Genomic DNA, 20162 nt, shown 5'->3' with positions numbered 1-20162 from the left:
ATTAAGCAAATATTTGTAGGAAGTTCTTCAAAGAATGATTGCAGTAGTTGTGTTTGCACAGACCTTGCAGATCTTCCTCACACACACACACACACACACACACACACACAGAGCGAGCGAAGCGGTGGGGGAAGTGGTGTCTTATTTATGCTGCCATTACACACGTCATATTCGCGACTGCCCTGTTTGTAGAAGAGAAATGACGTTGAGATTTAATGACTGTTGTGAAATTGCCGTTGTAAAACTTGTAAAGCACCTGTAAAACAGTCAAGCAGAAACAAACAAATCCACCAACGCCAAAGAAACTGGTGTGTTGGGCGTTTATCTGACAGTTGCTATTACCTTTAGGCCATCAGGCTGGTTTACGGAGAAGAGAACCCAGTGTGTGTGTGTGAGGCTCATCTATCCTGCTAACACACTGCTGTGTGTGTGTGTGTGTGTGTGTGTGTGTGTGTGTGTGTGTGTGTGTGTGTGTGTGTGTGTGTGTGTGTGTGTGTGTGTGTGAGGCTCATCTATCCTGCTAACACACTGCTGTCACAGCAGTCGCTCTCGGCCGGTGCGTTCGGGACTCAGGAGTGAAGCAGGGGCGTAGACAGATCGAGCGAGGCGATATTAGCCGAGTGGAGGCGGACAGATAGATCTGCTGTCACTGACCACTGACTCTTATTTATCTGATTATTTTCTTCCTGCTTCAGCTCCTCTATGAATCAGAGCTGACGGGGGGAAAACACTGTCATTTCTTTCTGACGCGGTCAAGACTTCATACTACCAAAGTCTATGCGTATCAAGTGTGTGGCTCTGACCAAAGCCAAGGGGAGTCGTTTAATCAAGTCAAGTCTGCTTTATTTCTGTGGCATATTTATACAGTACAGATTATTTCATAAACAGGAAAATAACAGAATCAATGATGCAAACTTGATCAAATTTGAGACAATTTCACATTCTGCTGTAAAGCAGCTCTAAAAACACAATAGCGTCATTATACAGATCAACTTTTGTTTTCATGTCAGTGCAGTCAAACCAATATTACTGAATATTCAGTGTATTTTAAATTATAGCAATGCTTCATATCAATAGTTCGCTGATTTAGTCTGATTGTGCATCTGGGCATTTCAAACAAAGGCTGTTTCACTACGGTCATGAACAGAACCCATCGGATCGCAGACCTCATCGTTATCGGCGTCTAAGCTGACTGTGTTGATCTCAGCTGTTACTGTGCCTTCAGCTTCTCTATAGACTGAACCAAGTGTGTGTGCATTTACTTCAACAGAGACGTCGTCTAATGCTTTCAGGACAGCATTACCGGTTAACATGTACTGAATACTACCTAAATATTCCAAGCATTTTACAACTGCATCAACACAAAGCCTATTCAGTTCATTTAGGTTTATTTATAGCTCCTCCTGGTGAAGGAACACAAACACAACTGTTGATTTCTTCAGGGTTCTTCATAATGAGGATCTGTTCTTCAGCGCCTCCTAGTGGAGTTTGTTAAGATGCTAGCTATGGAGTGTGCATAAAGACCATATGCAATGGATGTGAAACAAACTCAGGCTGTGTTGAATCTGGAGATCTTCATTGAGTTACCTGAGCTCTTCAGATCCGAGTCCAGAAGAACCAGTGCATTAGAGCACATCAGTCGTGCCAGAAAGCCTAGTGGTTTAAATGGAAAGCCCTTGATCACTTGGAATTTACTCTCATTATTTACCATTATTTACTAGTTTTTCCCTTATAAATGTGTTGTATGCACCATTCTATAGGCCTGTATGCACATATACTTGAGCTGTTGGAGAAAACATAAAACATGCCACAAGTGAAAATTATAACAATAAAATCAACTATAACTGTGTTTAAAAAACAGTCATCTTAAGTATTAAATGTGGTTAAATGTCAGAATAACTGTGTATCAAATGTGTATCATACACTAGAGTTGTGTGGGGATTGAAAATATGCTTTATTTCTGTAATTCAGGCTAGGTGCCACTAGTGTTGCAGAAACTACATACTTCTTTAAATTAACACGGTAATTACGTGTGCTTACAGAGGTAAGAGGTATCTTGTATTGCTACTGAAATTTTTGTATTGTGACAGCCATAACAATCTAGCACTGAAATTCCACCGTTGATATCAGCAATGCTTTTTCTGTTAGTAACGATGTTATTATTGTTGATGTTAATATCATGAAATTAAGGTTTTGCTTAACAAGTTTCAAGGTTTTTTATTTTTTTTTATTTTTTTTTTTACAAATGTGACTTTCAGGATTTACAGGCAGATTCATTGTGTTCTTCCTCATCATGTTCATGTTCTTAAATCTTTTTATTTTTTTATTGAGTGTTCATCAGAGGGGTCCAAGACCCCAGGACTTTTGTTGCACTTCGAATCGAGGAGTTTTGTGGTTGAAATTTAAAAAAGTAACAAATCCTTTCCTCACGCGTCAATTTGACCCCCTTAGGAATGAATGGAATGTGAGGAATGCTTCAGTACACATAAAAAAAACCCAAAATGCTAAAACTTTACCAAAACATTATTTTATAATGTCTACATATGTGTATCTGAATGCACACTGAAGAAACTGACTCTAGGATCCAGAGGAACAGCTCATTTACTCCATATAGAGATATAAGCCCATCTAGAGCCGTGAAATATCATGTTATAATATTGACTTTAAGATGAAAGAATGTGAGGAATGTGCTTAAATGATTATTTATTGATTATTTATTGATTAAATCTAGTAAATAAATAAATAAATAAATAAATCTCCCCAAAAAAATGCATTAAAAAAAAGAAAAAAATTATCAAAATGAAATGAGCTTTAAAAAAAAAAAAGTATAATTTTAGGACTTCGGGTCATTTTGACCAGCGTGGGAAGGATGAGGGTCAATAACTTGTGAGGTGTGTTTAAAGTCTTTTTACAACATATATCACTGAGTTTGGGAGATGCTGTTTGAAATGTGGAAACAATGATGGTCAGTTTAGCCTGTTTTAGTGTTGGTGAGGTACGATTTACAACCAGTCCCCTCCTCAAGAGGTATTTTGTCTTCAACAAGTGACTCAAAGGAGGGTTGGTGAAGTAATCCAGAGTCTGTGAGACCCACAAAGATTTGAATTGTTCAGCACTGGAAGAAAGAACGGCTGTGTCAGAAAGTAATGGCCATCAATGCAAGAGCATCACGCTGACAGCTTTGATTCCCAGGGAATGCATGTATACTTACAACTAATGCAACACATACTTTGACTGCCAGGTCCGTGACTCTGGATAAAAGCATCCGCACAAGTCCCACAGGTCTTCTGAGTGGTGAAGTGTTTGTGGGTACAGTAGGTGTACTGTCATGTTCATGCTTGCGTGAAGCAAGACAGAGGTTCAGTTTAATCAGTCTAAGTCCCAGAAGCAGCTGGAGTTTGATTGTGCTTCAGTGCCAATCACAGGTGGAGAAGGACCACAGCAGGGATATATCACTCACCTCGCCCCGCGTCTCCTGCTGCGAACTCACACTGATTAACACACACACACACAGAGACACACACACAGTGACATTCCTCGAAGGTCCGACTGAATCGTGAGTGTTCAGCTCTCAGTCCACAGTGATGATGTGCTCTCAGATAGTTAATCCCTCATGTCCTCAAAGTCCATTCACAGGAGAAACAGTGAAGACTAACGGCTGCTGAGCCTCTTCCAGTCATGATTAACCAGATGTTCAATAGATTCAGGAGAAACAGTGAAGACTAACGGCTGCTGAGCCTCTTCCAGTCATGATTAACCAGATGTTCAATAGATTCAGGAGAAACAGTGAAGACTAACGGCTGCTGCTGAGCCTCTTCCAGTCATGATTAACCAGATGTTCAATAGATTCAGGAGAAGACGCACATCTTATTGATCCTCATCTGCCTGAGGAGCTTGATTCACCCACACCGCTCTAGTCCTCGACCTGGGATCCATGTCTCCTGAGGATGTCAGAGTTCATGAGGCTTTTGAGGTCAAATAAATGTATAGAAAATGTGCTCTACTCATCATTTAATAAATAATAATAATTGTAATCCACTCAGAAAATAGTTTTTTGTTCATATTTCCATTGGTTAGCCATGGGCAGTCTCGAGGTCTGAAGAAGAAACTGAACTGTGTTTAACTGAGAGAAGAGTCCAGATGTTTCATCTAGTGATCTGAGGGAAGTTTGAAGGAGTCGTTCACTTCAGAATGAACATTTCCTGATCATTTACTCTCCTCCTCGTCATCCAAGATGTTCATGTCTTTCTTTCTTCAGCTGAAAAGAAATGAAGGTTTTTGAGGAAAACACTCCAGGATGTTCCTCCATATAGTGACTTCAATGGGGTCCAACGGGTCGAAGGTCCAGATGTGAGTTTCAGTGCAGCTTCAAAGTCTCGACACGATCCAGCCGAGGAATAAGAGTCTTATCTAGACAAACCAGAACATAATAAACATTTATATACTTTTAACCACAAATGCTGGTCTTGCTCTAGCTGTGATGATCCACACATTACGTAATCAGGTTGAAAGGTCAAGTGTGACGTAGGCGTAAGAACAGATCTAGTGTTTACAAAGAGAACGAGCAAAGACTAAGTAACGCCATTTACGAAAAAACAAATAAATAAAAGGTAAAACAACGATTTCGGACGATTTTGAAGTTGGAGGAGAAAATGAGATAATAGTTTTACGCCCTTCCCTACAATTTCCGTTTACGTCACTCGTGACCTTGCCAACGTGATTACGTAATGTGTGAAGTCGTGGATGTGTAAGATGAGCATTTTAGGTTAAAAGTATATACATTTTTTAGAAAATGAGTGATGGGTTTGCTAGATAAGACTCTTATTCCTCGGCTGGGACTGTACAGCTTCAGTGTTTACTGTGGGATCACCACTGGGTGACTGGTATCAGCTCATAATGGTGTCGACAGTGACACTGACGTTGATTTGTAGTCGTTGAATGCTCCTCATCACTGTAATTGAGAAACACAGCTGCACATAATGGCTGATGCGTGAACTCTTCTCCTCCTTCACATCTGATGCCGTTTCAAAGGAAAGGAAATAAAGATAAATAATTAAAGAAAAGAAAAGCCAGAGTGATCCGCCTCACATCTTTAAGGATCTGTCAGGATTTCACTAAATGTTTTATGGATAGACTGTCCCAAACTGATTGTTAGCAAAACATGTTAATGTTGGTGTGAATTAGCTAACTCTGAAGTCTGACATGAAACATGAGGATTATGAGGTTAGATCAGATTTACCTCTGGTAATAATATGAGCTCCGGAACTGAACGAGCTCGTCTGCCACGTCATTCCCACTCATTTAGCCTGAAAATTATATTACGAGGGGAAGTAAATCAGTCAATGGACCCATTAAGGATTAATCATTAGCTACGTTATGATTATGATTGACAGTTGATCTACAGGTGTGTTTGTAGTACAGACTGCTTCACATCTGCCATGTTCAGTCTCTGATCTTCTCCTTCTCTTTCTGCTCCATTAACATACAACTGACTTTGGCTCGTTCAGGAAGAGTTGAATGTCAGACTTTCACATGCCACGTTCTCCACTATAACTCCTGTTTCTGATTCCAGTTGAAGACTAAAAATGTACTGTTTAATGTTATGTATTTGTATTATTTTTCTTTATTCATTTACATAATAATTTCATAATGTATTTTGTCAAGCCAGAGTTATGTGTCTGTGTTGAGTGCATGAGGAGACTATAGATAGCATGGAACCATGTGAAGATCATGTCACATGAGACAGGTGTATGAGCTATATTTTGTAGAGGGTGTGTACAATGTAACATGTTTGCAACTGATGCAGATGTAAGCAACAAAGATATGTTCTTAATATGGAAGTGAATTGTGCCATGTGTTCGCATGACATATACGTTCCATTTTTAAAGCTTAAGCAACACCTCTCAGTGATGTATATAAGCTCAATCTAACTGTACACATCAGAGAAACTATGAGAGAGAAACTAAGAGAGGAGAGAGAAACTAAGAGATGTGAGGGAAGAGAAATACGAGAACGTATAGACCTGGCATGAATGTATAACATCTTCTCAGAGTTTCTCTCCTGACATATAAGAATAAAGATTCTTCTTGGCAAGATAACTGGTGTCCGGTCCTGTGAATCTAATAATAAGGGGAAAGACTAAATTCCAAGTCTACACAGTTAAAGCAGCACTCAGTAGCTTCGGGATTTCTTCACTGTATTCTCGCTTTTTGCTCGCAGGTTTCTCTCTAGAGCTCCCCCCACAGCTTCGGAATAGATATTTGACAACACTGTTGTAAAAACTCGTTGGCGATTCTTAGACACCAGAGGCTAGTAGATCATAGCCTGGGAAAACCCAGACTACTTCCGGCGAATTTTAATTCTCTCTCCAGGATAGTCTGGAGAAGAGCCCATTCAAACTCATTTCTGTGCCGCCGAAATCGCGGCACCAATCAGAAACGTTTGGGGAGGGATTTACATGATGACGACAGCGCAGCGACGCTGAAGGAGATTTCATTACAAAGATGGATGCCGCCGTGGAACATCACTCCTTCGAATCAGTTATCGCGTCTGTTTTGAGCGAATTAAAAATTACCGTTTTCGTTTAAACCGGAGCAAAGAACAACACTCGAAGCATACGTCATCTCCTTCATCGATCTGATCGCAAAGACCCGCCCTCCTTAGTTACTGTCGCTATGCCCGACAAGCTACGCTGCTCTCACGCCACACCATGTTCTCACGCAGTGAAAAATACATTGCGGAGCAGAGAGGAGACTGACAACACGCTGACAGACAGGACAGACCAGGTTACTTTTCTGTTACTTTTGATATTAAACATATTAAACAAAGTCTCACCTTTCAAATTTGGTCATTTTTTAAAAGAAATTGAAACGATACATACCGTTTTGTGGCTCTTTAATGTGTCTGACAAATCGCTGTAGAGCATCAGTTAAAGCTGCTCGTGAACCAATCATCACTTCCTTCTAGTTCATTTATAGCATCAAATAAACATGAATGAACATGGGAAGGATTGTTGTTTTAACCGCGGAAAGACGTCAGTACACTCCGTTATTCATGTTCAAATCCTCCCATGTTAATCTGCTATCTCTCCAAAGAGTATAGAAGTTACTTCTATACTCTTTGATCTCTCCTGACTGCTTTGTCGGACAAAATGGCGGATGGCGGATTATGATTGGTTAGATCGCCTGTCAATCAAGCTCCCTGCGAAGGGAGCTACGTCGGTTGGTGACGCCCCTTTGGAAATGAATTGTCTACATAGCTTCCCCAGACCCTACACTCAGTTTCAACTGAGAAGGGTCTGGTTTTAACCAGGCTAAGTAGATCAACGACATCAAAGCAGATGGGACATTCTTTCAAACGTCTTCTTCATTCGGGATCGAACAGCGTGAGGGAGCGCAATAATGACAGCATTTTAGCAGATTTCTTTTGGCCGTAAAGCAATTGTTTACATCGCGAGACCTGATATCATGCGTGACTTCCTGACGCAGCGGCCGGCGGCCCGCCGGCTCAAAGTTGCAAGTGCGTATTTTCCGCTCACGGGCACCAGGGGGGTGCGAAACGACCACCATTCAACCCGAAATAAGTAATATAACCATTCCAATGACTCCGAAGCTGTTCAGTTAAGGTAAAAAAAGTTACTTAGTTCACCTTTAAAGATTAATGAGTTTCAGGGCGGTGCGACCACTGACCGGTGTGCTTGAGGGCCCCGCCTCCACTACCTCACAATGGGCCCCGCCTCCACTACCTCACACTGGACCCGCATCCACTACCTCACAATGGGCCCCGCCTCCACTACCTCACACTGGACCCGCCTCCATTACCTCACACTGGGCCCCGCCTCCACTACCGCACACTGAGCTCCGCCTCCACTACCTCACACTGGGCCCTGCCTCCACTACCTCACAATGGGCCCCGCCTCCACTACCTCACACTGGACCCGCCTCCATTACCTCACACTGGGCCCCGCCTCCACTACCGCACACTGAGCTCCGCCTCCACTACCTCACACTGGGCCCTGCCTCCACTACCTCACACTGAGCTCCGCCTCCACTACCTCACACTGGGCCCCGCCTCCACTACCTCACACTGGGCCCCGCATCCACTACCTCACACTGAGCTCCGCCTCCACTACCTCACACTTAGCCACGCCTCCACTACCTCACACTGGGCCCTGCCTCCACTACCTCACACTGGGCCCCGCCTCCACTAACTCACACTGAGCTCCGCCTCCACTACCTCACACTGGGCCCCGCCTCCACTACATCACACTGAGCTCCGCCTCCACTACCTCACACTGGGCCCCGCCTCCACTACCTCACACTGGGCCCTGCCTCCACTACCTCACACTGGGCCCTGCCTCCACTACCTCACACTGGGCCCTGCCTCCACTACCTCACACTGGGCCCTGCCTCCACTACCTCACACTGAGCTCCGCCTCCACTACCTCACACTGAGCTCCGCCTCCACTACCTCACACTGGGCCCTGCCTCCACTACCTCACACTGGGCCCCGCCTCCACTAACTATATATTCGGTGCCTTTTGGCCATAATAAAATGTTGAAAATCAAACTCGAAAATTTCAAATTCAAAAAATCTAAATCAAAAAATAATTTTTGTAAAGCTTGGGTAAGTAAATTTAACCATTTATTAAACAAAATAAATGAAATGAAAGATCAAAACTGTCCACCCTGTTAGGGAAAAATTAACAACAGTTTCAAATACTTATGATTGTAATTTATGGGCACTTTGTACATTATCATAGACAAGTCACGTATCTTTAAAAGCTTATCAGTCAATAAATCATCAGAAAATATAAATATTGTCTATGAATGTAACTTACTTTCTCACAAACACATAATTTTACATTTCTTTTTGTTTTCAGATACAAATGCCTAAAAGGTGTTTTTGTTCACTTTTTTTTTTTTTTTGTATTGCATTATTGATAATCCAGTAAATGTTAATTGTCACTGAATTATTAGTATGTTTTTGCTGATTTTATGAAATTATTCAACAACAAAAAAAGAAAAGAAAAAGCTAAACAGGGTGGACAACATAACGGCAGGGTGGAGAAGTGATATAAAGGATGGATGGATGATTTCCTATCACTCACATACAACCACTAACAATACTTGAGTGTGAACTGGATTCAGATGGGAAACAATATGTAAAATATTGCCAAAGAACTTTAAATGCACTACTTCTTCAACTTTAAACATAAATTACTTTCACAATCACTGTTCACTCTCGGTGTCCATCAGGCACGGCGCCAGGATTACAGTGTTGGATGGGCCAGACCAATTGTGGGTGGGCCTTAAATTAAAAACGTTATCAAATCACTGTTTAACCCCACGCACCCGCGGTCGCTCTGCTTTAAGTTTGGCTGGGCCTGCTGAAAAGCACACCCATAACGCCGTGCCTGCTGTCCACTCTGTCCAATGGGATTCTTTACATTTTTATTTTAAAGACCATGTTATTGTTTATTGGATAAACCGTCTATGTTGGCCTGTTTTTGCATTCTGTAACACTTTACCGATATACCTAACAATGTAAAAAAATAAATAATCAAAAACACAATTGGGGGAAAAAACATAAAAAATAATCATAAAAAAGGGGTAAATAGTGTCAAATGAATCTAAATTCATTCTAATTTTAAATTTTAGATACACTTTAAAATTTTAATAAACTTATAGAAACAAATAAACTTTACATAAAATAAACATAAAATTACTTAAAATACAAAAAACAAACAAACAAAAAAAAAACAAAGCTGTAGAATTAAAACTGATATTGAGAATTGTGAAACCATGATATTGTTACTGTGAAGTAAAATTGAGATTTTGGTAATATCGCCCATCCTTATTCTTTGCTAGATAGCAGAAAAGGTTCCCACAGTTTTACATACGGTATGATTTTTGTAATAGTGTTCACCACAAGTAATAGACTACATTGTAATCAGAAATAAGTTTATAAATGGCTGCTATTTTGCATAAGTTTATTTGTAATTGCCAGAAAGAAAGAGAGAGAGAGAGAGAGAGAGAGAGAGAGAGAGAGAGAGAGAGAGAGAGAGAGAGAGAGAGAGAGAGAGAGAGAGAGAGAGAGAGAGAGAGAGAGAGAGAGAGAGAGAGAGAGAGAGAGAGAGAGGGCAGAGATGAGGTTAGGAATGATAAGGCCTGTGTAGTTTCTTCATTCACTGTGACCTATACCTGCAAGTGTGATCAGTTTGGAGTTTTGTGTTTTATACCTCACACTTTTTATCATGTATTTTAAATTTAAAAAAAAATCTAATAAAAAACAAGTATATAGTAAGTACATGGAGGATTAAAAGTATTATTATTTGCGTCTGTGAATATGAATTTAACGTTCCTGTAGAAAGTTCTGTTCTCGTAGTTGTCCGGTTGTTCTCAAGTCCCGCCTCTGCTCTGACTAGCCAATCCGGTCAGCTGGAGCACCGCACGAGCCGCCTGTGATTGGACAGTCGAGACGTCATTCATACAGACGTGGCAACCAAAACAAACAGTGACGTGGAGGTAATCCGGGTCGACAAACGAACGCGATTGGCTGATCCTGCCTCGCGCTCCTGCGGAAGTACCGAAGGCGGAAGTAACAGCACAGAGATGCTAGATATGTTTACACGCAGTGGATTTGTGAATAAATGATCGTTTCCCAGACATTCCCGGTTTAAGCAGCTGTCTTTCTTGACTCCTCACAAGAATGGAGGTTAGTCGCTGAAGTTTAAACACTTAAAGCTTCTGTAGAAGCTGTGTATAGATTGATTTAAACGAACAATTATCATTAATGCATGCAAATTTGTCTTATTGTTGATCAGCTGAATGTGTTAAAAGTTAGTGACCTGAACAGAAATAGTCTTAACCATTAGTAATGAAGAGTGAGGGCTGTTACAGGCAATGAATGGTATTTACATGATGCCTCAAGGTTCACCATGGTAATCCCACAGTATGACACGAGAATGACTACATCTGTATTATAGAGCAGTGTTGACATTGCTGTGTGAGATACTTCAGCTTCTCGTGGACTGTGATCCTGCATAGAACTAAACTGCAATCATAATGAACACAGGGATTGTAGGATTGTATTATTAACGCTTTACACCTGCAGCAGGACGCGAGCGCCGAGGCCGTGACGTCACCGCATGACGCAAGCGCCGAGGCCGTGACGTCACCTGCAGGACAGACAGGCAAATCCAAGGTGAGATCCTTCTTTGAGTGACACTTCCACCATTCATATTGTGTTTGATGGAAAATGAAACTTTGATACAGTTCATCATCAGCTATGGTTTGCCTGTACAGTTCTAGAAGTTCAGGAAGTCTTTTTTTTTTTTACTTGTAAAGGCTCATGGATGCTAAGTAGCTATTGTTAGACGGTATTGACTTGACTGGTGAAAAGTATAATAATAATAATAATAATAATAAGTATATTTGAAACACTTTTCGAAAACAAACTGCATGTTTAAAGTTGAAATGCTAATGTCTGTTTTAGGTTATTGCTCTGTATATTTATGTACATATTTGTGTGCGTTTCATTGATGATAAATAATAATAATTAATTTTATTTGTGGGCACCTTTCAAGACACTCAAGGACACCTTACAATAATAAAATACATCATTAAACAGAGAAAAAAAAACACCAACACAATAACAATAATACAAAAAAATCAATACCCAATAAAATCAATCAGGATAGGCTAATCTAAAAGAATGAGTTTTAAGACGTGATTTAAAAATCGAAAGACTAAGACTATTTCGTATATCTTGAGGTAAAGTTTTCCAAATCGCTGAAGCAATACAACTAAAGGCTCTACTTCCCATAGTCTAAAGCACAGATGGTGCAACAAGAGTCACAGAAGCAGAAGACCTGAGGGATCGGGTAGGTACACATGAAGATGTCCACTCAGATATGAAGGTGCTAGATTATGAAGAGCCTTATAAGTAAAAAGTAAAATCTTGAATTGAATACGATATCTGATTGGAAGTGAGTGAAGGTGCCCTAAAGCTGGAGTGATATGCTCATCCAGCGGAGTTCGGGTAATGATCCGAGCTGCTGAACTCTGACCCATCTGAAGTGTATGAATAGGTTTCTGTGAAACACCACTGAGCAGAGAGTTACAGTAGTCAGTTCGAGAGGTGATCAGAGAGTTACAGTAGTCAGTTCGAGAGGTGATCAGAGAGTTACAGTAGTCAGTTCGAGAGGTGAGCAGAGAGTTACAGTAGTCAGTTCGAGAGGTGATCATAGAGTTACAGTAGTCAGTTCGAGAGGTGAGCAGAGAGTTACAGTAGTCAGTTCGAGAGGTGATCAGAGAGTTACAGTAGTCAGTTCGAGAGGTGAGCAGAGAGTTACAGTAGTCAGTTCGAGAGGTGAGCAGAGAGTTACAGTAGTCAGTTCGAGAGGTGATCAGAGAGTTACAGTAGTCAGTTCGAGAGGTGATCAGAGTTACAGTAGTCAGTTCGAGAGGTGAGCAGAGAGTTACAGTAGTCAGTTCGAGAGGTGAGCAGAGAGTTACAGTAGTCAGTTTGAGAGGTGATCAGAGAGTTACAGTAGTCAGTTCGAGAGGTGATCATAGAGTTACAGTAGTCAGTTCGAGAGGTGATCAGAGAGTTCGAGAGGTGATCAGAGAGTTCGAGAGGTGATCAGAGAGTTACAGTAGTCAGTTCGAGAGGTGAGCAGAGAGTTCGAGAGGTGAGCAGAGAGTTACAGTAGTCAGTTCGAGAGGTGAGCAGAGAGTTACAGTAGTCAGTTCGAGAGGTGATCAGAGAGTTCGAGAGGTGATCAGAGAGTTCGAGAGGTGAGCAGAGAGTTACAGTAGTCAGTTCGAGAGGTGAGCAGAGAGTTACAGTAGTCAGTTCGAGAGGTGATCAGAGAGTTCGAGAGGTGAGCAGAGAGTTACAGTAGTCAGTTCGAGAGGTGAGCAGAGAGTTCGAGAGGTGAGCAGAGAGTTACAGTAGTCAGTTCGAGAGGTGAGCAGAGAGTTACAGTAGTCAGTTCGAGAGGTGATCAGAGAGTTCGAGAGGTGAGCAGAGAGTTACAGTAGTCAGTTCGAGAGGTGAGCAGAGAGTTCGAGAGGTGAGCAGAGAGTTACAGTAGTCAGTTCGAGAGGTGAGCAGAGAGTTACAGTAGTCAGTTCGAGAGGTGATCAGAGAGTTCGAGAGGTGATCAGAGAGTTCGAGAGGTGAGCAGAGAGTTACAGTAGTCAGTTCGAGAGGTGAGCAGAGAGTTACAGTAGTCAGTTCGAGAGGTGATCAGAGAGTTACAGTAGTCAGTTCGAGAGGTGAGCAGAGAGTTACAGTAGTCAGTTCGAGAGGTGAGCAGAGAGTTACAGTAGTCAGTTCGAGAGGTGATCAGAGAGTTCGAGAGGTGAGCAGAGAGTTACAGTAGTCAGTTCGAGAGGTGATCAGAGAGTTCGAGAGGTGAGCAGAGAGTTACAGTAGTCAGTTCGAGAGGTGATCAGAGAGTTCGAGAGGTGAGCAGAGAGTTCGAGAGGTGAGCAGAGAGTTACAGTAGTCAGTTCGAGAGGTGAGCAGAGAGTTACAGTAGTCAGTTCGAGAGGTGATCAGAGAGTTCGAGAGGTGATCAGAGAGTTCGAGAGGTGAGCAGAGAGTTACAGTAGTCAGTTCGAGAGGTGAGCAGAGAGTTACAGTAGTCAGTTCGAGAGGTGCTCAGAGAGTTACAGTAGTCAGTTCGAGAGGTGATCATAGAGTTCGAGAGGTGATCAGAGAGTTACAGTAGTCAGTTCGAGAGGTGATCAGAGAGTTCGAGAGGTGATCAGAGAGTTACAGTAGTCAGTTCGAGAGGTGAGCAGAGAGTTCGAGAGGTGAGCAGAGAGTTACAGTAGTCAGTTCGAGAGGTGAGCAGAGAGTTACAGTAGTCAGTTCGAGAGGTGATCAGAGAGTTCGAGAGGTGAGCAGAGAGTTACAGTAGTCAGTTCGAGAGGTGAGCAGAGAGTTACAGTAGTCAGTTCGAGAGGTGAGCAGAGAGTTACAGTAGTCAGTTCGAGAGGTGAGCAGAGAGTTACAGTAGTCAGTTCGAGAGGTGATCAGAGAGTTACAGTAGTCAGTTCGAGAGGTGAGCAGAGAGTTACAGTAGTCAGTTCGAGAGGTGAGCAGAGAGTTACAGTAGTCAGTTCGAGAGGTGATCAGAGAGTTACAGTAGTCAGTTCGAGAGGTGATCAGAGAGTTCGAGAGGTGAGCAGAGAGTTACAGTAGTCAGTTCGAGAGGTGAGCAGAGAGTTACAGTAGTCAGTTCGAGAGGTGAGCAGAGAGTTACAGTAGTCAGTTCGAGAGGTGAGCAGAGAGTTACAGTAGTCAGTTCGAGAGGTGATCAGAGAGTTACAGTAGTCAGTTCGAGAGGTGAGCAGAGAGTTACAGTAGTCAGTTCGAGAGGTGATCAGAGAGTTACAGTAGTCAGTTCGAGAGGTGAGCAGAGAGTTACAGTAGTCAGTTCGAGAGGTGATCAGAGAGTTACAGTAGTCAGTTCGAGAGGTGAGCAGAGAGTTACAGTAGTCAGTTCGAGAGGTGATCAGAGAGTTACAGTAGTCAGTTCGAGAGGTGAGCAGAGAGTTACAGTAGTCAGTTCGAGAGGTGAGCAGAGAGTTACAGTAGTCAGTTCGAGAGGTGAGCAGAGAGTTACAGTAGTCAGTTCGAGAGGTGATCAGAGAGTTACAGTAGAGTAGTCAGTTTGAGAGGTGAGCAGAGAGTTACAGTAGTCAGTTCGAGAGGTGATCAGAGTTACAGTAGTCAGTTCGAGAGGTGAGCAGAGAGTTACAGTAGTCAGTTTGAGAGGTGATCAGAGAGTTACAGTAGTCAGTTCGAGAGGTGATCAGAGAGTTACAGTAGTCAGTTCGAGAGGTGAGCAGAGAGTTACAGTAGTCAGTTCGAGAGGTGATCAGAGAGTTACAGTAGTCAGTTCGAGAGGTGAGCAGAGAGTTACAGTAGTCAGTTCGAGAGGTGATCAGAGAGTTACAGTAGTCAGTTCGAGAGGTGAGCAGAGAGTTACAGTAGTCAGTTCGAGAGGTGAGCAGAGAGTTACAGTAGTCAGTTCGAGAGGTGAGCAGAGAGTTACAGTAGTCAGTTCGAGAGGTGAGCAGAGAGTTACAGTAGTCAGTTCGAGAGGTGAGCAGAGAGTTACAGTAGTCAGTTCGAGAGGTGATCAGAGAGTTACAGTAGTCAGTTCGAGAGGTGAGCAGAGAGTTACAGTAGTCAGTTCGAGAGGTGAGCAGAGAGTTACAGTAGTCAGTTCGAGAGGTGATCAGAGAGTTACAGTAGTCAGTTCGAGAGGTGATCAGAGAGTTCGAGAGGTGAGCAGAGAGTTACAGTAGTCAGTTCGAGAGGTGAGCAGAGAGTTACAGTAGTCAGTTCGAGAGGTGAGCAGAGAGTTACAGTAGTCAGTTCGAGAGGTGAGCAGAGAGTTACAGTAGTCAGTTCGAGAGGTGATCAGAGAGTTACAGTAGTCAGTTCGAGAGGTGAGCAGAGAGTTACAGTAGTCAGTTCGAGAGGTGAGCAGAGAGTTACAGTAGTCAGTTCGAGAGGTGATCAGAGAGTTACAGTAGTCAGTTCGAGAGGTGAGCAGAGAGTTACAGTAGTCAGTTCGAGAGGTGATCAGAGAGTTACAGTAGTCAGTTCGAGAGGTGAGCAGAGAGTTACAGTAGTCAGTTCGAGAGGTGATCAGAGAGTTACAGTAGTCAGTTCGAGAGGTGAGCAGAGAGTTACAGTAGTCAGTTCGAGAGGTGAGCAGAGAGTTACAGTAGTCAGTTCGAGAGGTGAGCAGAGAGTTACAGTAGTCAGTTCGAGAGGTGATCAGAGAGTTACAGTAGAGTAGTCAGTTTGAGAGGTGAGCAGAGAGTTACAGTAGTCAGTTCGAGAGGTGATCAGAGTTACAGTAGTCAGTTCGAGAGGTGAGCAGAGAGTTACAGTAGTCAGTTTGAGAGGTGATCAGAGAGTTACAGTAGTCAGTTCGAGAGGTGATCAGAGAGTTACAGTAGTCAGTTCGAGAGGTGAGCAGAGAGTTCGAGAGGTTATCAGAGAGTTCGAGAGGTGATCAGAGAGTTACAGTAGTCAGTTCGAGAGGTGATCAGAGTTACAGTAGTCAGTTCGAGAGGTGAGCAGAGAGTTACAGTAGTCAGTTTGAGAGGTGATCAGAGAGTTACAGTAGTCAGTTCGAGAGGTGAGCAGAGAGTTACAGTAGTCAGTTCGAGAGGTGAGCAGAGAGTTACAGTAGTCAGTTCGAGAGGTGATCAGAGAGTTAGGTGAGCAGAGAGTTACAGTAGTCAGTTCGAGAGGTGAGCAGAGAGTTACAGTAGTCAGTTCGAGAGGTGATCAGAGAGTTACAGTAGTCAGTGAGTTACAGTAGTCAGTTCGAGAGGTGATCAGAGAGTTACAGTAGTCAGTTCGAGAGGTGATCAGAGAGTTACAGTAGTCAGTGAGTTACAGTAGTCAGTTCGAGAGGTGATCAGAGAGTTACAGTAGTCAGTTCGAGAGGTAACTAGTGCGTGCACGAGGACAGCAGTGCCATTAACAGAGAGAGATGGTCGAAGACGATTCATATTTACATTTACATTTACATTTACATTTACATTTATTCATTTAGCTGACGCTTCTATCCAAAGCGACTTACAATTGCTATATATGTCAGAGGTCGCACGCCTCTGGAGCAACTAGGGGTTAAGTGTCTTGCTCAGGGACACATTGGTGTCTCACAGTGGATTCGAACCCGGGTCTCTCACACCAAAGGCATGTGTCTTATCCATTGCGCCACTACCACCCCTGTATCAGTGGTATCATATTTAGTGATAGTAATATACGGACCGTGTAATATTGTGTACATGCGCCTCGAAACACAGAGTACTGTCAAGGATGACACCCAGACTCTTGACCTGAGAAGGAAAGATAACAGTTGTCGATAGTAAGTGTAAAACTTCCACAATTACGCAGTTTTGATTTAGTACCTACTAATACAATGTCAGTCTTCGCACTATTAACTTTGAGAAAATTGCATGTAAACCATGATTTAATTTCAGAAAGACAAAGTAAACGAGAGGAAGACGGTAATACTGAACTAGGCTTTGAAGACATATAGAGCTGGGTGTCATCTGCAAATTTATATTAAATTTACTGAAAATCTGTTCTGGAGGCAGTACACAATAAACAGAAGAGGCCCCAGACTGAGCCTTGAGGCACACCACTGGTTGATACTATGATAATAATACTACTAATAAAATAAAAATCCAGAGGAAAGTCTTATTTTATTCTTATTGGAGGCTAATTATAAATATATAGGAGCGAAATAATCAGAAGAAAATTTTGTAAAAAATAAAAATAATATATGTAGGGCACAAAATAATATAAAGGAATGTTTTTGTCTGTTCAATGAAAGTGAATGGGGTCCAAAAGCTTGAAAATTGTGCATTTATTGACTGACTGAATGTTCAGTAACAGCTGAATCAGAGCCGCTTGTGTGTGTTCGGCTGAAGAAGCCCGCCTCAGGAGAGAGGTAGTGACTGACTGTGCTCTTCTCTGTACAGCTGGACTCACTGTCTAAAGAAGATCTGATAAAGTTTGCAAAGAAACAGATGGTGGCAATGCAGAAGATGAAGTCAAAATGTGCTGGTAAGATTATAAAAGTTGCTTCTTAGGGCCCTTTCACACCTGAAAGTCCGCACCAAGGTCCGAACCAGAGTTCATGTTTTGATACATTGTATACATTTGGTTAGTTTTGGTTTGGTTTCACATTGCAATTATGCGAGCGCACTGAAGAACTTTTCATGACGTACTTGCGTCCTGTCGTCATCATCTATATGGGCTGCATCTTGACATTGATTGGTTTGTAAACGGACGTGCGTCTGACGTCAGCGTGTTGTCAATTCAGCGGGTAACTTTGACAAGAATGAATGAACAGGCGCATATCGTTGCCACTATACTGTTATTATTACGGCATTACGACCGGCAGCACCAACTATACTCGAGGCCAGTTCAAATTTTCCAAATGAACGTCCTCGTTGTGCGAACATTTTATCATCGCCGGCAGGACGCGCAGGACAAATGTGTGTGTGTGTGTGTGTGTGTGTGTGTGTGTGTGTGTGTGTGTGTGTGCACGCGCGTGTGAATCAGCTGGAAGAAACGCTGTGGGCAGGACTGACAGATCTGCACATAAATATTCTTCTTCAGTTGTTTAGGCTACGCGGGAATCACCGGAACTTCCTGTAAATGGTCCAAAAGTCCGAACCATACAGAAAATGCTTTCACACTAGAAACGAACCAAACCTTTGCTCAGTTTGATCCGGACCGAGACTACCTCTTTTCGTCGGACCAAATTTCGTCTGTTTGGTCCGGACCGTGGTCCGGGGGAGGTTTCACACCTGTAATAAGGCCGGATGAAAACGCTAAATTTTCCAAATTGACAGAGTGTGTTAAAGATATAAAAGATTGGATGACGCGTAATTTTCTTTTATTAAATCCAGACAAGACAGAGGTAATACTTATCGGTTCAAAAAACCGCCCACAAAACCTCGCACAATACAACTTTAACATCATAGGATGTCCTGTTACTTTATCCGCTACAGTAAAAGACCTGGGTGTTATACTCGATTGCAACCTGTCTTTTGAAAATCATATTTCATATGTTACAAAAACAGCCTTTTTCCACCTTAGAAACATTGCTAAGCTACGTAATATGCTATCAGTTTCTGATGCAGAAAAGTTAGTTCATGCATTTATGACCTCGAGACTGGATTACTGTAATGCTTTATTAGCTGGTTGTCCTGCATCCTCAATAAACAAGCTACAGTTAGTCCAAAATGCCGCCGCTAGAGTTCTTACGAGATCAAGAAAATATGATCATATAACACCGATTTTATCATCACTGCATTGGTTACCTATAAAGTTCCGTATTAATTACAAGGTATTGCTACTGACTTATAAAGCCCTAAACGGCTTAGCTCCAGTCTATTTAACGGATCTTCTATCACCCTATAATCCATCGCGCTCTTTAAGATCACTAAATTCAAGGCTTTTGGTCATACCTAGGATATCCAGAACCACCAAAGGAGGGAGAGCATTTTCACATTTGGCTCCAAAACTCTGGAATAGTCTTCCTGATACTGTTCGTTGCTCAGACTCGCTCTCCCAGTTTAAAACTAGATTAAAGTCGCATCTCTTCAGCCAGGCATTCATATAATCCCACAGTTCAAACTACAATCCGGCCTCTAGCTCATAAATGCCAGAGGAGAACTGGCCCCCGACTGAGCCTGGGTTCTCCCAAGGTTTTTTTTCTCCATAAGTCACCTGATGGAGTTTTAGGACACCATTAGGTCACTTGATGGAGTTTTTCGGTTCCTTGCCACTGTTGCCTTTGGCTTGCTCAGTTGGGGATATTTTGGGGATATTTAATTTAATTTTATCAATCAATAAATTCCTCTTGAAACAAACTTTGTTGTATTATTTTAATTTAATACTGTGAAGCTGCTTTGATACAATCTGTATTGTGAAAAGCGCTATACAAATAAACTTGACTTGACTTAATTTTGATTCGGACCAAACTGAAAAGTCAGAAAGTTCGGACCAAACAAGGTAGGTGTGAAAGGGCCCTTAATTGTAAGAACATATATATTTGCAAAATCTGAATATTGTAAATTTTTCAATTTTTTATTTTTCGTTTTTAAAATCAGATTTAGAGAAGGAGGTGGAGGTGCTGAAGCGCCCTGCGTCCAGCACAGAGGATCCCTCCGTTATCCAGGTCAGTCAATCATCTGGGCAAATACACACTTCTGGATATTAAGTAGGAGTGTCAGTAGATTATAATTCACACCGTTTTTGAAAATTAATGAATATTTATTTATTGTTTAACACGTTAATTGTGTCATCATTTGCTATATCCAGCAGAGGGATTACCATCAGATTAAAGGGTTATTCTCACAAAACTGTTTTCAGGGTAAATTTAGGTTTCTTTCCAAAAAAAAAAAAGGACAACAAATAACCACATGATATACGAGTCCATATAGTTCATAAGTTTAAGAACAGTGGTCCTCTCCGACTAGCTACGAAGAACAGTTATTGACATATTGAGTAATATACACCCATATGTGCATCACGGCAGAGCTCAACGTCTGACAGACGTATTACTGGATCGTAAAGTTTCGACTCCTCTGAGGAAATTG

General features: G+C 42.1%; 1 protein-coding gene across 3 annotated transcripts in view; it reads left to right on the top strand.

Annotated features, from left to right (window-relative positions):
* Window positions 1-10563: 10563 nt before the first annotated feature.
* Window positions 10564-20162, top strand: part of gcc2 (GRIP and coiled-coil domain containing 2) — a 41742-nt gene continuing 32143 nt past the window's right edge. For 2 of the 3 annotated variants that reach the window (XM_082174450.1, XM_082174449.1), the window contains exons 1-4: window positions 10565-10716; window positions 11116-11205; window positions 17532-17616; window positions 19674-19741. In XM_082174450.1, coding sequence (XP_082030576.1) covers window positions 10711-10716; window positions 11116-11205; window positions 17532-17616; window positions 19674-19741 — 249 coding nt within the window. In that variant the 5' untranslated portion in view covers window positions 10565-10710. Of the gene's footprint in view, window positions 10717-11115; window positions 11206-17531; window positions 17617-19673; window positions 19742-20162 lie in introns of all 3 variants that reach the window. The other variant, XM_082174451.1, reaches the window with a different exon arrangement.

This window comes from Leuciscus leuciscus (assembly GCF_965113295.1).
Source record: "Leuciscus leuciscus genome assembly, chromosome: 7".
Classification (NCBI taxonomy): domain Eukaryota; kingdom Metazoa; phylum Chordata; class Actinopteri; order Cypriniformes; family Leuciscidae; genus Leuciscus; species Leuciscus leuciscus.
This window is presented reverse-complemented; position numbering and strand designations above follow the sequence as displayed.